This window comes from Equus caballus, chromosome 15, assembly GCF_041296265.1.
Source record: "Equus caballus isolate H_3958 breed thoroughbred chromosome 15, TB-T2T, whole genome shotgun sequence".
Taxonomy (NCBI): domain Eukaryota; kingdom Metazoa; phylum Chordata; class Mammalia; order Perissodactyla; family Equidae; genus Equus; species Equus caballus.
Window position 1 is genome coordinate 70,951,253 of NC_091698.1, and position 16,047 is coordinate 70,967,299.

At 48.0% G+C, this 16,047-nt stretch overlaps 1 protein-coding gene across 5 annotated transcripts in view; it reads left to right on the plus strand.

Moving 5' to 3' along the window:
• THADA (THADA armadillo repeat containing) overlaps window positions 1–16,047 on the plus strand; it is a 307,941-nt gene that overhangs the window by 261,430 nt on the left and 30,464 nt on the right. For all 5 annotated transcript variants that reach the window (XM_070235533.1, XM_001498963.6, XM_070235534.1 and 2 more), the window contains 2 exons: window positions 139–292; window positions 3,255–3,386. In XM_070235533.1, coding sequence (XP_070091634.1) covers window positions 139–292; window positions 3,255–3,386 — 286 coding nt within the window. The remainder of the gene's footprint in view (window positions 1–138; window positions 293–3,254; window positions 3,387–16,047) is intronic.

Sequence of the window (16,047 nt, forward strand, 5' to 3'; positions counted from 1 at the left end):
GCGGTGCCATGTCTGCACCCGGGATCCGAACCAGTGAACCCCGAGCCGCCGAAGTGGAACATGCAAACTTAACCCCTGTGCCACCGGGCCGGCCCCATGATGGCATCTTCTGAACTGCTGTACACTTTGTGCTTTCAGACCAGAGACTCAGTAGTCCCTGAGCTGAAGCAGTGGGTTCAGCTGGTCGTCTCGTCCTGTGGAGATCATCTTCCTACAGAGTCCAGGCTGGCTGCTGCTGAAGTCCTCACCAGCACCACACCATTTTTCCTCACCAACCCCCATCCCATCCTTGGTAAGTGCGCTGAGCAGGGGGAAGTCCGTTGTACCAAATGCACTAAAAGCATGAATAGATATTCTAGGTTAAAAAAAGAAGTGAAGATGAAAAATGACAGCGTGCACCATGCCTTTACATCTTTCAAATACATTCTCACCATCTTAGTTCCTACTCTAGTCATGTTTCACCAACAGCCTCTTAACTGGCCTCTTTTCTTTCCATCTTGTCCCCCAAGCCATGCTCCTTACACTTCCAAAACCCTCTGTGGTCTCTCTGAAATACAGATCTGATCATTTCACTCCACTACTTAAAGCCTTTGAGTGGCTTCCCATTGCCTTCAGGAGAAAATCTAAATACCCTTTAACGTGGCTCATAAGACCCTTCCTGTTTTGTGCCCTGCCCACCCCACCCTCCTCATCGGCCACCACTCCCCAACACAAGCCTTATGCATCACCGGTAGGGAACAGTTCTAAACAAACTGCTACTTGACGGACTTCTGTTTGTCTGTCAAGACTCGGCCTACGCGTCACCTCTCACAGGAAGCCTGTTGCAGTGATACTGGTGAGAAATGAATGGGTCAGTGTGAAGCCGTGGCATTGAAGAATAAGAAAGGACAGACTCAAAGGGCATTTAGGAAGTAGAGTCAATAGGACTTGGTGTTGAGGTTAATGTAAAAGAAAGATTCAAGGATGACTTCCAGGCTCCCAGCTTCAGTGACTAGAAAGACTGCCAGTTCCTTTCACTGAAGTTAGTTTTAAGTTTAAGGCATCTTTGGGACATAAAGGTAGAGAAATTTTGAAATCAGATGCATGTATGGATCTTAGCTGCTCTCCAACCATGTTCTCCACTTTCTGTCTCTTTCCTCTCTGCCACTCCCTGTCCTTCAAGAGTAATAATTAGGAAAGAGCACATGTTAATGGTGTTTGAGAAAACCAAGCTTTAGGAGATCATAAGGAATTGAAAAAGCATGGGGGTTTTTGTTCTGTTTCATTTTACTTTTTAAGATTTTTTAAAAATTGTGGTATTTTGTTTTGTTTGTTTTTAAGCATAGGGTTTAATAAAAGGAAAACCTGGCACCTAAAGCCGTGCTCAGTCCTGACCCTGTCCTCTGCTGCCGTCTTACCCCTGTGTTATTGGGCCGTGACTCTCTTCCGTCCTTTACTGGGATGCTATTTTTGTCCGCCTCTTCCATGCCCCACTCAGGAGACTGAGCCATGGTCCGTGCATCCAGGGAGCTTTCAGTGTAGTCATACTGAAAGGAGTTACAGAGTAAAGCAAAGAATTGCTTTTTTAGATGGTGAGATTCCAATTTTAAGTGTTATTGGAGTTCAGACCAATGAAGTCTTACGTGTCTGGTTCTCTCTGGGAGACAAAGTTGTCTTTGATATCCTTTTCATTCTTTCTTCTAAGTGACTTCCAGGTGTTTTTCTTACACCCAAACAGGGGCTAAAAAGGAACCTTCTCTGTGACTTAATTGTTGGACCCAGAGGAATAAGCAAAGGTTTATAAACTTTGGTGAAGCTTCTCCAGTGTGTTTAATAGCATTTTGCAGCACATTTTCTGGGTATCTTTGGCCACTCTAACCCAGCTCAAATCAGGAAAAGGGGTGTGGAATAACCTGGAATTCTGAGTGAAATTGAGTCCTGGGCAAAAGCCATTGGTTCATAATTAATTGCCAGAGCTGGTTATAGCACTATAGGCATCGAGGAAGGAAGTCAGTGGTAGCTGATAGCCCGCGAGAACATGAAAAATAGGTACAGAACTGAGAGACAAAGGACATAAAAGCACAGGGGGACAAGTCAAGGACAGAACAAAGTCATTTAAGATAAAAGAAAAATTGAAATGGACTAAGGAGTGGAGCTTGAGTATCTTGGGGCTATAAATGACCATGTTTAAGAGGAAAATATTAAACCCTAGAGAACAATTAGAATGTATAGATTCTGAAAGACTGAGTAAAATTTAAAGCCAGAGTTATATTAGAAAAGAGAGAAGGAAACTGCAGAGGAAGCCGTTGCTGTTCTTGGTATGACTAAAGCATTGGTGACTCTGATAACAAGTTCTCCGCGGACAGACGAGGGAGAGGGTAGGTGAAGAAGAGTTCTTAGCACAGGGCTGGTTCCCCATTGACAGGTGAGGGATGTGGAGTGCTGGTCTTCTGTGGCCCTCCATTGCGACCTTCCACAAGGCTGGGCCCACCCCCCTGGACAACGTGTATTCTTTCTTTGAGGCCCTGCCCACCTCTCACCTCCCTCCTGAAGTCTGCCTCAGTTAACACCAGTCCACTGTGATCTTTCGCTGTTGGGAGCCATGGCCACACATTTCCATCCCTGACTTCTCGTCGCCTTGCATTCTTGACTTGATGTTCCTTTCAGTTGCTCAGGTGCAGACACTGTCTTTCCCTTGTCTCTCGTCCACAGCAGCACCTAGCAGAGGGACTAGACAGTGTCCCAGCCCAGGGGTAATGGCTGCCAGATAGTGGGCCCCACATAGACATGGAACAGGCTGGTGCTTTATAGTGGTTCCTTGCCATTTTTTGGTTCTTGCTCCCCAAAGTGTAATCTTGATTGAAAATTTGCTTTCAGAATTTATAAGCTCACTCAAATCAACAGTCACTCAGATCAACACTGGGCTAGTTTCCCCAAAGCACTCTTGAACATAAAGTTTCATTCCTGAGAATCGTGAGTCATTGTGGACAGCTGGGCCCAGGGCCTTTGTCAGCCACACTGCACCTTCTGGGGCTGGTTGCCTCCAGAAGCCGTCTCCCCTCAAAAAAAAAAAAGAGACATTTCCAAACCTGCTTCCCTAGGGCCTGTCTCTTCCGGTGTTCTTACTCTCGGGTCTTGCTTTCTTGCAATACCCAGAAAAAAGGACTGGCTATTGCTCATTAAATACTGCTCTCCCTGACCGAGGATTGAAGTGGCGTTTGTACCTGCCTGTAAATTGCAGCCTAGGTAATTCTTATTCCTTCTGGTGTTCTTAGGACTGCAGGATACACTCGCACTCTGGAGGTGTGTCTTCACCCTCCTGCAGAGTGAGGAGCAAGCCGTCAGAGACGCAGCCACGGAAACCGTGACAACCGCCATGTCACAAGAAAACACCTGCCAGTCAACAGGTACCTTATTCTCCTTCTGCAGTGCCTTATGGCTCTTGGACAGGGGTTGGTACACTTCTTCTATAAAGGGCCAGCGAGTGAATATTTCAGGCTGTTTTGGTCCTCCAGTCTTTGTCTCAACTCTGCCGTTTTAGTGGAGGAGCAACCATAAACAGTAGGTAAACAAGACGGCATGACTGTGTTCCAACAAAACTTTATTTACAAAAGCTGGCAGCTGCCCAGATACGATCTGCTAGCCACATCCCATCATAGAGAAGAACTTTTTCAAAGATAGAAATCTAATAAACAGTGTCTTTTGTTAGTTACATTGTCACCCCTTTTAAGTAAGACCAAGTCTTGATTATCTGTGTGGTTACCTAACCCAGGAATCATAGATCCATCATTTTGTTCCTCCATGAGTTTTCACACGTGACAGAAACAGGTGAGTGTAAGTCAAGTTCTCCTCTTTGTGCCTTGGCTCCTCCTTTGGTGGCAACATTAACCCAGGAGGCAGGAGGGGAGTGGAAAGAGGAGGAGCCTAGACAGGTAGTTATGAGCTCATAGCCATGCAGCTGGTAATATGAGCTATTCCAGCCCTGGGCCCTGGTCATCTGTGTGTGATGGCAAATGCCCAGGAAGCAAAAGGGGACTGCTGGCTTTGGAAAATGGGCTGCTTGGTGGAAGGGACAGGAGGCAGGTGGAGTAGAAGCAAAGTCATACCTCTGGACATGTGGCCATCTGGGAGGGTCCCCACTTTGGCGGACTTGTATTCCCTGCACTTGGGACTGGATGTCAAGAAAGATCTCTGGGTCAGCCATCCCAAAGAGAAGCAAGAACACCATTTTGAGGCAAGAGGTCATAGGCCGAGCAAAGAAGTTTACCTTTATGGAGAGCAGAATGGGAGGGGAAATAGCCATACAGTGTTTGTAACTGATTCAGGGCCCCTCAGCCCCGTGGCTAGGGTTGCAGTCCCTGGAAGCTTCCCTCAGAACGTGTGAACTTCCCCGTACCTGAGTCCTCCATTATAATGGTCTGGGTACTTTTCTCTGCCAGTATGGAAGATGCTAATTTTTAAATAATCTCTCAGTGATACTCCTCCGGAGCAAGTTTAGCCAGGATCAGTCCTGCCTCTCAGAGGGAAAACATGCAGACTGGTGTTGTGAATGATGTACAGGCAGCTTTCTCTTCACTCCCAAAATCAGAGTTCCTGGATATCTGAAATTCTGCCATTAGTGATTCATTCCTTTTTCCAGTTGTGCGTTTTCCTTAGAAAGAGACACAGAGCACCCAGCGAGTACTCAGTAAATATTTGGTGGAACATAGTACTCACTAGATTTCTCTAGGACCCTCTCCACCAAAGATGGGAAGATGATTTCATAATGGAATTCACAGGAAGAGTTCTTCCCTCCTAATCTTTGTAGTCTTTGCCCTACTACCATTATTTTTTAAAGAATTGTTCCAAATTCATTTTTAGTTAAACTATATTACCATATTCTCCCTCCTCCTGGTTTGAATTTTTTCTCAAGAAGTCAAAATCATTAATTATATATTGAGTGCCTTTTACATGTAAAATTCCATGTGTGAATGCCTCTGAGGGAATAATAAATATAGAAAGCTACTTGTCTATCTTTGTATTCCTCAACTTGGTCTATAAAAAAGGACTTAAGGTATAAAAAGACAAGAATTCTATAATAACTAAGTGTAGTATGTTACCCTGGACCAGATCCCGTACTGGAGGGGTGAAAAGCCATACAGGAAATTATTAGAATAACTGACAACATTAAAATACTGTCTGTAGATTAAAATCAATGTTAAGTTTCCTGAATTTGATAACTATACTGTGGTTTTGTAAGAGAATATTTTTGTTCTTAGGAAATACACAACTTAAATATTAAGGGGTAAAGAGGCCTGCAACTTACTCTCAAATTGTTCAGAAAAAATAAAACTATGTGTGCATATAAATAGTAAACACAGATACGGAGTTGCTATACTTGCATCTTTTCTGTATGTTTGAAATTATTTCAAATAAAATATTTTTTAAAAAATCCTGTTCCACAACTGGAAAAGACCAACACAGTGTATATACTGATTGACCATCTGACTGGCTTATCAACAATTCAGCCCCCAGTGTGACTCCTTTCTCCTAAATTATATGAGAACACCCTGCCTCCTCCCCACTTTTTTACTCATTTTGAAATTTTTGTTGTTATTGTTGTTTTTTACTGAGCTAACATCTGTTGCCAATCTTCCTCTTTTTACTTGAGGAAGATTCACCCTGAGCTAATATCCGTGCCAGTCTCCCTCTATTTCATATGTGTGTCACCTCCACAGCATGGCAGCTGATGAGTGGTATAGGTCTGCAACCAAGAACCAAATCTGGACCGCTGAAGCGGAGTGTGCCAAACTTAACCCCTAGGCCATGGGGCTGGCCCCAACTCATTTTGAGTTAATTTTTACATCCAAAAAAGCAAACTCAAGCCAGGTTCCTCAAAATCGAAGATCTCAGCAACATGACATCACTGGGTGGGGACACTTGTTCAGCACATCCCCATGTGTTCTCTGTTCAGCCTGAGAGTAACACTTACACAGAAGCTCATTATACAGCTTGATTTGCTTAAGCCAAAAATACACGTCTTTCTGCCATAGACTGAATAGCAGCTGAGGACTGAGGATCACCCCTGCTCTCTCGCTTTAGTCAGAAGTTTAACCAGCTGATTTATCAGAACAATATTATCTTGTTTTGACATCTGTCAAGGATATCAAGCAGCTGATGGTAATTTTTCATATTCTTTCAGCATACAGGGACTTCGTAGAATACGCTACTAATGGTTTACTCTTTGGTGTTCCAAGTTAGTCATCACTTGAAAACGTGAAAATGCATGTCATTAATTTTGTCCCCTAATTGGTGGCTTAATAAATGCCACAGTAAAATAATATTACTAAATTATGTTAATATTTAGTATCTTTGAGAAAGCTAAATGTTGTTAAAATAAATTAATTCTTACTTTTCTTCCTAAGAAAAAAACATGAGGGCCCCCTGCCTCTGCGGTCTCATTGTGTAAATGAGGGCTGGATGCAGACAGAGGGAGCTTTGCACTCAGATTCTCTAACAGCCTATGGGAGACATGGGGACGTGTGAGCTGCACTGTGATGGTGGGGCCTAGGGAGGTTCCTGAGAGTGGAGCTGGCCCAAAAAAAGGGATAAATGGGACAAAAATGAGAGCATCGACACTGAAGGAGCCAAAACTTGGGTTTGGGGGGAGCTCGGGAGCTGACTGGGGAACAGCAGGTGGACTTGTGTGGCCAAAACACAGGCTGAGGCCAGGGGAGTGGGGTGGAGATAAAGCTAGAAAGGCAGGGGTGCCCACACTTGGGATGACTTTGAATGCCAAGCCACAGGCCTCCATCTGTAGGTGACGTAAGGCTGGAGAGGGCTTTAAATAGGGGAGTAATGTTGCCAGAAACATGTGTTTGAGGAGCTCTTCCTGGCAGCAGTATGTGTGAGATGGATCAGGCTAGGGTGAGTGAGGGAAATTTCAAGGCAGGGAGACCAACCGGGCGCTGGTAGCGATAGTCCTCCTGAGCTGCCGTCAGTGGTGATGGAGTGGAGAGAGCGTGGGGGATAGATTCAACAGGATTTGGGAGCTGGTGCTTGTGGGAAGTGGGAGAGAAGGGAGAGCAGAGATGACTTCAAGCTTTCAAACCTGTGAGGTGTCCAGGGGAAATACCTGGACTTGCCTCCGGCACTGAGGTAGCAGTTGGGCTGTGGTGTTCCAGGAAGTGAAACTACCAGGAATCGAGAAAGGCACTCAGAGGCCGCAAGTCATTGTGATCTGGGACACAGCATTCCTTAGACCTTGGAGAGATCAGCAGTGGAAACTGAGAGGGCGAAAGGGCACCTTTATCTGCTGTAGGAACACAATGAACTGTCCGGCTCTGTCCTATCCTCTCCAGCACACTGCCCAGTTATCCTGGGAGCCACAACAGTCCTTAACAGGGCAAGTTATTGGTCCCAGTGGGCACTGGCTAGAAACTGTCAAAGAAGAGGCAAACATTAAACCCGTCATTCAGACAGCATCACCCCACCATGTCGCCTTGCACACAGTCGGCTTTTGGTATAGATTTGTGATGTGAGTGAGTCAGTGGTTCTGGAAGGCCTGGAGAAAATAACTCCATGTTTAGACAGCCCTGGTGAGGATGGATCTGTTGTTCACTTTTTTGCCTGCTGATTTCTCCTGCTGTCCTTCTGCACTGCTTCACCCCACATGGTCACCTGGAAGGTGAAATTCACAGCCTGTTGACAACTCTCTGAGTACCACCTGAGGCTCCCTCAGCTTTGGAGGTACGACTTCAGGAAGCCCCAGCGATGGGACCCTCTCCGCCCCTTATCTCCCCAGTCCTCTGTGCCAGTCACAGAGCGAGCACACCAAGAGGAACAGAAGACATGGCATTTCCAGGACTCAAGAGTAGGGGACGGAGAGTTGCAGCTAGGATCAGAAAGTACGTGAGCAGGACTCCGCTGGGGCTCCACCTTTCTCCTTTCCCTGCTCTGACTTGACTTAAAGCCTTGAAATACTCTGGAAAGAGCTCTGGTTTCAAGAGCAGCACTCAAGGCAGTCAGCTCTGCCGCTCCCACTTCCCTGGGCCACGCCTTTCCACCCGAGCCGCTCACTCCTGTCTGTCTCATATGCTGTATCAGGATTTCACGTCAGATTTCATTTGAACAAGCGCTTCCCTGTGAGGGAAAACTAACCTGGACAATATTTCAATTTAAACCACTAAATCTGTGTGATTCTCCGGTTAGGCAGACAGAGTGCTGGGTGCAAGCAGCAGGGGAGGAACCTGTGAAGGAACAAACTTTAACAGGCTGCTTTCGGAGAAAGAGAGGATGAAAAAACACCTTAAAAAAAAAACAACCACTTAGAGGGCCAGAAGATGGCCATATTTCAGCAACCGGGGTTACCGTAGCCTGTCCTACCAGCAGGAGTGTCTGGAGCCTTTTCTCTGTGTAGAGCCCTCTGGCTCGGATGCCGGCTCTCTGGTAGGTTTAAGTTGATATGCTGCAGAGTCAGACTTGAGGAATCCAGACAGATGGCACAGACCTGAGGGGTCCGGCAAAGACGGCCAGATCTGGAGGCCCCACGTGGAACCCCACATGCCCACCTAGCAGAGGTGGGGATGTCTGTGAGCTGGAAGAGACTGGGTGGGAGAGGCCATGGGGGTGGGGCGGGCGGCAGGAGGCTGGCTTTCTGAACCCCCTCCGCCGGCTCCGCGCCCTCCCCAGCGTGGGGTCTCCCTCCCTCCTCCTCCGCCTTCAGCTAGGGTACCTCCTGATTCAGGTGGCCTCCTCCCTTTCCTCATTTTCAATTGAGAGATTCACAAAAAAGTTTCTGAGGACCAGCAGTCGGTTTTAGCTGATGCAGGCTAAGAAAGAGAAGCCAGTTCACGAGGAATTTTGAGGGACTCCAGACCTCAAACCCACTGTCAATTTTTAAGAGAGAGAGAAACACCTGGAGGAAGGGAGAGAGAAGCAAGCGCGCATGCCCTTGCGCATGCGCACAGCGGGTGGTTTTTTTCCTTGGGGGGCGGGCAGCCAGTGGTTCAGATCCTTTGCTCCCGGCAGCCGCCTTACCTGCAGAAAGTCATGTCAAACCTGCTCATCGTGCCACATATAAATATTTAGTGGTGACGCGTTAAATCCCACGTTTTCTTCTACAACCCAGGCGTTCAGGATCTCCTCTTTCTCTGAACCTCTGTGGCATTTGATTATTGTATCACCCTAAATGGGCATGGTTTTCTACTCTTTTATTATTTTCTCTTTCATGTGGTTTATTTAGTTTTATCTTCCCAGCTAGCCCATGAGCTTAAAGACTATCTTCTATTAGGTACACGGTAGGTGCTCAATCTGTGTTGATGGACCTAACAGTCGTTAGTTGTCTCAGGAAGTTCCCAGTTCCCTAAGGAGGTTAGAGCACCCTTTAAAACAAGAGAGAGCTCCAGCACAGGCAGACTGACCCTCCCTTTGAGAACCAGCTCAGGGGGCACTGGTTTTCATTGCTTCCTACAAACTGGAGTGGCAGTCCTTCTGAGTGACTCACTGTCTGGGTCTCGTAGGCTAAGAATTGGCAGCCTTGTAGTATTTGGCCCTTCCTCACTCTTACCTCTCAGGTCTGGGTCTCACACTGCAGGGCCAGGGAGCCAGCCTGGGGCTACAGGGGCCATGGCCCTGGGTTAACCAGGAAACACCACAGGAAGCTCTGTGCTTGGTATTAGGACATGTAGAGACTCTGGAATAACAATGGAGCTTAGCAGGGAGGTGGAAGAGTGGAAGCAGGAGCAGCGTGTAGAAAAATTGAGACTCAGAGGTTAGAGAATGGGGCGGGCAGGAGGCAAGTGGCATTGTAGGGCTGAGTTGAAATAGTCATATAGCTCAGGGCAAGGTGAAGAAGAAAGGATTCAGTGCCTGCTTAATTTCCCTAAAAATATGTTCCTCCCTCCCCACCTACATGCACACCCTACCCCCTCGCGCACACACACACACAGAGCCCAAGAGCGTGAGAATGTGAACACGTCTCACAGGCTCCGACCCTTGAGCAAGCAGGGAGGGGTGCCGGTCACCGTGACGTTACACAGAGGCCCCACAGTGACCGCCCAGTCAGCAAAGCCCTGGGCCTCTGGGACTTCATGCTGAGTCACAGACAGTTCCACCCCCAAAACCTCTAGAGCTGCCCACCCAGCCACACACCCAGTGGGAGGCCCAGTGCTTTTTCCAATTCCTGCAGGGTCACGGGGTCAGGTCCTGGAAGAAGGGCTCTCGAGTATGCCTCCCTACTCCCTCTCCTTTCCAACAGGTTCTTTCCTAATCTGCTCAGATACTCTGCGTCTTCTGTGCTGAGGTACCGGAGCCTGGCCCCAGGCTGGGTTATAGAGGGCCTTTGAGCTCCGTGAGCGTAATCTTCTATGTATGTACCAAGTTCCTTTTTTCTGGAAAAGAGTAACCCAAAAAGTTAAGAATCACTGCATTAGAATGTACTGTCATACCTGCCTTCAGGCCTGACCTACGTTCCTCTTAGGACAAGCTAAACTTATTTGCCTCTCTCATTTATTTGCGCGTATTTTTAAATTCTAAATTGTTTTCTCACTCCTTCCTAGATGATCCACAGCTTTTTCTCTTACTGTTTAGGTATGAGGCAAAAAGCGGTGACATCAAGCATATTCATTCATTCACCAAGTATTTACAGAGTGCCTGTCTGCCAGGCTTGTTTCACGTGCCAGTCCAAGCTCCCGTTGTCTCTCACCTGGACTTCTGCAAAGCCCTCCAGCCAAGTCTCCCTGCTCTGCCCTTGTCTGCCTGCAGTCCCTTGTCCAGGTCACTGTTAAAGGGCTCTTCTTAGGGAGTAGGTCAGATGATGCTCTCCTGCTCAGAACTCAATCTCAGCCTCAGTGTCGTCTGCACAGAGAGGCTGCCTTGACCACTCAGTTTACAGTAGCCACTCAATCCTGCTGTTACTCCACCCTGCTGCTTTAATTCTCTGCATAGTCTTTTCACTATTCTATCATTTCACTGTTTATTTATTTTGTGATTTCTGTCTGTTTTGCTTGCTGCTGTATTCCCAGAACCTGGCACATAATAGACACTCAACAAACATCACTGGTGGATGATCACTTGGATGCAGGAATGGAGGAATATATCAATCACAGTAGTCAACCTAAAGCAGGGGAGGTGGAGCTATTTGGATTCTCTGTTGTGAAATTGCCCTGGGGCAGTTGATTCCTTGTTATGGCAGATTAAATCAACTACTGTATGCCCTACCTCTTCCCAGAGATGTTAATTCAACACAGAGTTGATGGAGCATCTACTAAGACTAGGCCACCGTGGCACATCCTGGACTAACGCCACCTCTCCCTCACTGTTCCACCCCATCCCATGCTGGATGGAATTTCTTGAGCAAGAGTTTCATCCACAAGGGCCCATGGGCCTAGCAAGGGGCTGGCAAGTGCCCAGCAGGCAAGACTTTCAGGTGATCATCAGGCCCTGGTCAGGGGACTGGGCCAGTGCCAACTGAGGCCATGTGGGAGGCAAAGGTTGGTGGCAGCAGCTCTGAGAATGGGGGCCCCTTGCTCCTGAGGCCCCTGTCTGGCGGTCTGTTCCCCACTCTAAGGAGGCCAGTCGGGGGGGGGGGGGGGGGGACAGAGAACGTTACCCTCTCGATGCTCCTGCTTCATTTCGTCTCTTTAATCCTCACAGCCACTCTGAGATCTTTTACTATTTTCTCCATTTTAAATATGAATAACCTGAGATTCAGCGAGTTGAAGTAATGGACTCAGTCAAGGTCCTGTGGAAGAGAAGCATCAAGCTGGAATTGGAGCGAAGGTGCCTGTGGTGACAGAGGCCTCGCACTTTCTGCATCTCTGCTGAGACAGGAAAAGGAGTCCTGACCCAGCCTCTAGGTTTGGAGCCTACGAGTTAATAGAAGGGAGACACTGACGTCCTCTAAACTCACTGATGTGTTGGAAAGGAAGACATAACCCAAGAAAATGGAGTGGGGACCCAAGAGCTCAGAGAAACAGAGCTTGTCCTGGGGAAGGGGATAGAAGTTGTGGCGGCCAGGGTGGTTGCAGCCAGAGATGGCAGAAGGCCCTACTATTAGGCTGATTACATCCCGATTTTCCAGTCCCTTTCCGAGAGGAAGGGAATCACTAACTTGAGGCTTCTAAGCCTCTAATTTACCTATGTGGAAACTGAGGCCCAGCAAAGGTATATGATTTTCCCAGTGTCACGTAATTAGTGGGGAAATGAGGTCTAACACAGACCCACTGAGACACGGAACTGCACTTCCCTCTACTGCTCCTCAAGCCTTGATTGGCAGAAAGGAAGTGACAGAAATGTCGGGGTACCCGCTAAGAGTAATCCAGACTCCCGGGTTGGAGAGAACCCGTTGGGGTGAGATGGGTGCTGCAGGGTAAGGGCAGAAGAAATGGAAGACTGCCTTGGAGAGAGGGCTTGGTGGAGCTCCAGCATCACATGGGTGGGAAGAACAGAGTGTTCTATGAAACCAGGCATCTCCCAGCAATAAAACCACACCCTGAAGTCAGCCCTGAGATTTGGCGGCCTTGCTCCCTCCTGGGCCCCTCTCCCAGGGCCGCCTGGGTGTTCATCTGTATTGTCAGCAGTGTTCCAGAGGAGAAAACACAAGAAATTAGGAATTGTGATCCTAACTCTTAAGTGGCCCTCTGGCATTGCCTAGATGGAGGGCAAGGGAAATGGCTGTGGAAGGAAGGTGGCTGGGCAGGAACTAGTTCTCTGTTTTCTCATTCCTTCAAAATGACGATGCGTGATCAAGGCAGAAGCCATAGTTCCCCTCCCCCAGCTTCAGGAGGCTGTCTCTGTGGAGCCCCAGTTACCGTGTATCAAATTGCCTTCCCATCAGTTGCCATCCCAGGAACCTGGGCCCTTGACGCTCACCTGCGTCTCAGCGAGTGCGTCACTGGCAGCTGGGCCCCGATGTGCAAAAGCAGATGCAAACTAATTCTCTGGTCTTAAATCTGGGAGCAGGTTGCCACTGCCATTGAGTACCCTGGCTGGACCTGGTTGCTAGGGTGATGGGATTGTTTCCATGGCCTCCCAGTGACTAAGCCCCAGAGAGACAACAACAGGCTCCTCTCGAGGAAATGAGGGTCATTTTTGCATCATTTTGCTTCCATTGTTGCTGCTCCTGAAAGCCAGGCTTCCTGGGCCCAAGGTGACTGACCGCCATGGGTGATGGTAAGCCCACAGTCTGGGGCTTAGGCCGTCTGACACTGACGTGTTTGGCAGGTTTTGTGTTCCCTCTTAGTCAGGGCAAGCCCAGTGCCTGGAGATCCTCACTCTCTGCTCATGGCCTCGGCTGTCCTTTTCCGTGCTTTCCTTTTCTGACTCAGGAGCCTTCACTCCTCAGCTAGGCCATGTGAGGCTGCAGGATTCCTCTTTTCACTGTTGCGAGCAGTCTTTCCTTTTGAACCTAAGCCAGTTTCAAGAGTTAGGGTCACCTCCCTGTCAGGGATGACCAGGTGGGCCCCCATCCCATTCACTCCTGGGCTGCCTAGGATGCCTGAGGAGTCCTGCTGCCCCGCAGCACCTGCCCCATCCCCACCCCAGCCTAAGGCCTGACTCCTCAGGGAATGCCCTTCCTGCACACTCCATCCATGCCTCTCTTCGGGCACTGACCTGTGCCCTTTGCCCACCCAAGTCCATTCACGTACAGACTTGCCAGAAGACTGATCTTCTTCCTCCAGTCCCAACAACCAAATGATTGTCAAACCCAGACTGTTAGAACAGAGCTGCTTGCCCAGGAAAGTACATCTGGCCACCAGAGTAGCCCCTCATTCTTCAGCATCCTGTTATCCCAGGAGGTGTGAAGGGTGACGTCAGAGACCTGTAAAGCTCTCATCCTGCCCACGAAACCCTCCAAGTTCTGTTCTCAGCTCTCTCAGAGTGATAGCCTGGGCTTCCTTGTTCCTACTGCTCTTTTTTGACTGCAAGAATCCACATGGCAGGAGCTTATAGGCAGAAGAACAGAATGGGAGGTGGCTCTGGTGGTGACAGGGCATCACAGAGAGTACAGTCATGCACTGCATAATGACGTTTCGGTCAACAATAGACTGAATATATGACGGTGGTCCCATAAGATTAGGACCATTTAGCCTTGGTGTGTAGTAGGCTGTACCATCTAGGTTTGTGTAGGTGCACTCTGTGATGTTCACATGACAAAATCGCCTAACGACACATTCCTCAGAACATAGCCCCGTTGTTAAAGTGATGCATGATTGTATTTCTTATCTGTGTGCGTGGTGTGGGTGTACATGAGATAAATATGTAGGTTGGTATGTTGTAAATCTGTACACCTTTCAGGGTGGCTCTCTGCAGAGGGTACACAGAAGCAGTTTGAATGTGAATGTATATGAGGGCATTAGGAGGAGAATGGGATTTTAGGAGATATGTTCTGGCCAGTTCACTGATGCATCATGATTAGCAAAAGTAAGAAATCTAAATGAACAGGAAATCCTGGCTGTAGTTCAGTAATTCAGCTTTTCAAAAGTGATTTCTTATGAGGCTGGTCTGCAGGAGCAAAGGCAGAGAGCATCAAGTGAGAATCAGAGACAAAGATCGGCCTTGACAGCAGCTTGCCGTCTCTCTCTGTCTGTCTCTCTGTCTCTCTCTTTCCGTCTCCACCCTCCATTCCCCCTCCAGCTTAAGTATTCAAGTTATTGGAGTACAGCCAAGGATCTTAGTTTGGGGCATATCTTGAAATGGACTTTCTGATGTATTTTTGGGGGGTTTCAAGCGTGAAACAGCTGGTGTTTTAGTTGGGATATAGATTTGGCACCTGTAACACAGAGACCCAAATTAGCAGCTTATTTCTCCCTCCTCACATAAAAGGCTCAGTGGACTGCTGTGGTGGTCCCCAACAATTAGGGACCCACACCTTCTTTCTTGCTGCTCTTGCCATTTTCAGTAGGCCCCTTCCCTCTCATGGTCCAGCGTGGCAGTTCCAGCTCCCACTGCCGTGTCCACGATCCAGTGAGCAGGAAGGAGAGAAGGGAGAGGCCCACCTGGAAGTGGCATACGCTACTTCCAGCAGTGTCTCATCAGCAGGACTTAGTCATGTGCCACGTGGCTCAGCAAAGGAGGCTCAGAAATAGGGTTTTGAGCTAAGTGGACACATGCGCAGCTAAAAAGTCTATTTCTGTATAAGGAGGGAAGGATGGATTTGGGGAGATAGGACCTTCACTTCTCGCCATTTCCCAGCTTCTTGTTTTCACACAGGTGTTAATTACCGAGTTCCTGGAAAGTTGTGGCTGGTTACTAAGAGCTGGGGACACAGAGATAAATAAGATAGAGCCTCTGGCCTTAAAGTGTTGAGAGTCTACCCTCAAGTGTTATTCCACCTAAAATCAACAGGTTTCTCTTTATTTGTATGCAAATTATTTTTTTTAGCAACACACATGGCCAATTTTAGAAAAGGGAGTAATCAATAAGAATTTTTATCTAAATTTTTTCACTAACTTTCAGTTTCCTTGCTTATCTCTTACATTTCCTAGGATCACACACATCACCTAAAATGCAAAACAACTTTATTAGGAAGCAAGACTGCAAGCCTTGCAATTACATTACCCATAGCTAGAATTTACTATAAAGATAGCTCTGTAATGCAGAGGTGGGGGAGACCATGCTTAAAAGAGACTCAAGAATGGGGAAATGGAGGAGAGAGTCCAGTGGTCATCTCTTTACGTAGACCCTGCCCGTTCCCGCCTCTCTGCTCTTGCCATAAAGGCCTGGTGTGTCCTCCTCCACCTGCATAAATGGTGCTGGTTCTACAAGGCCCAGCCCCGGGCCTTCCTTTCCCACAAAGCCTTCCAGGCCTTTGTATTCTCTTTCCTTTTGTCAGACCCACACTGTTTAGCTCTTACATTGTTGCTTGGTTATGATCCCACCCACACTGTAAGCATTTTAAGAGCAGGAATCTCCATCACCACAAAGCTGGGCATGTTAAATTCTCGAGTAGGTCACGTCAGGCTGACACGTTGCTCCTGAAGCATGGGTGACTTTGGAGGTGGATGTGGACATGGGGTTTGAAGTGGGCAGCTCCCCTTAGGTCGGAGCCCCCTGCCCAGCCTCACAGTGAGCCCAGGGGCCCCTGTG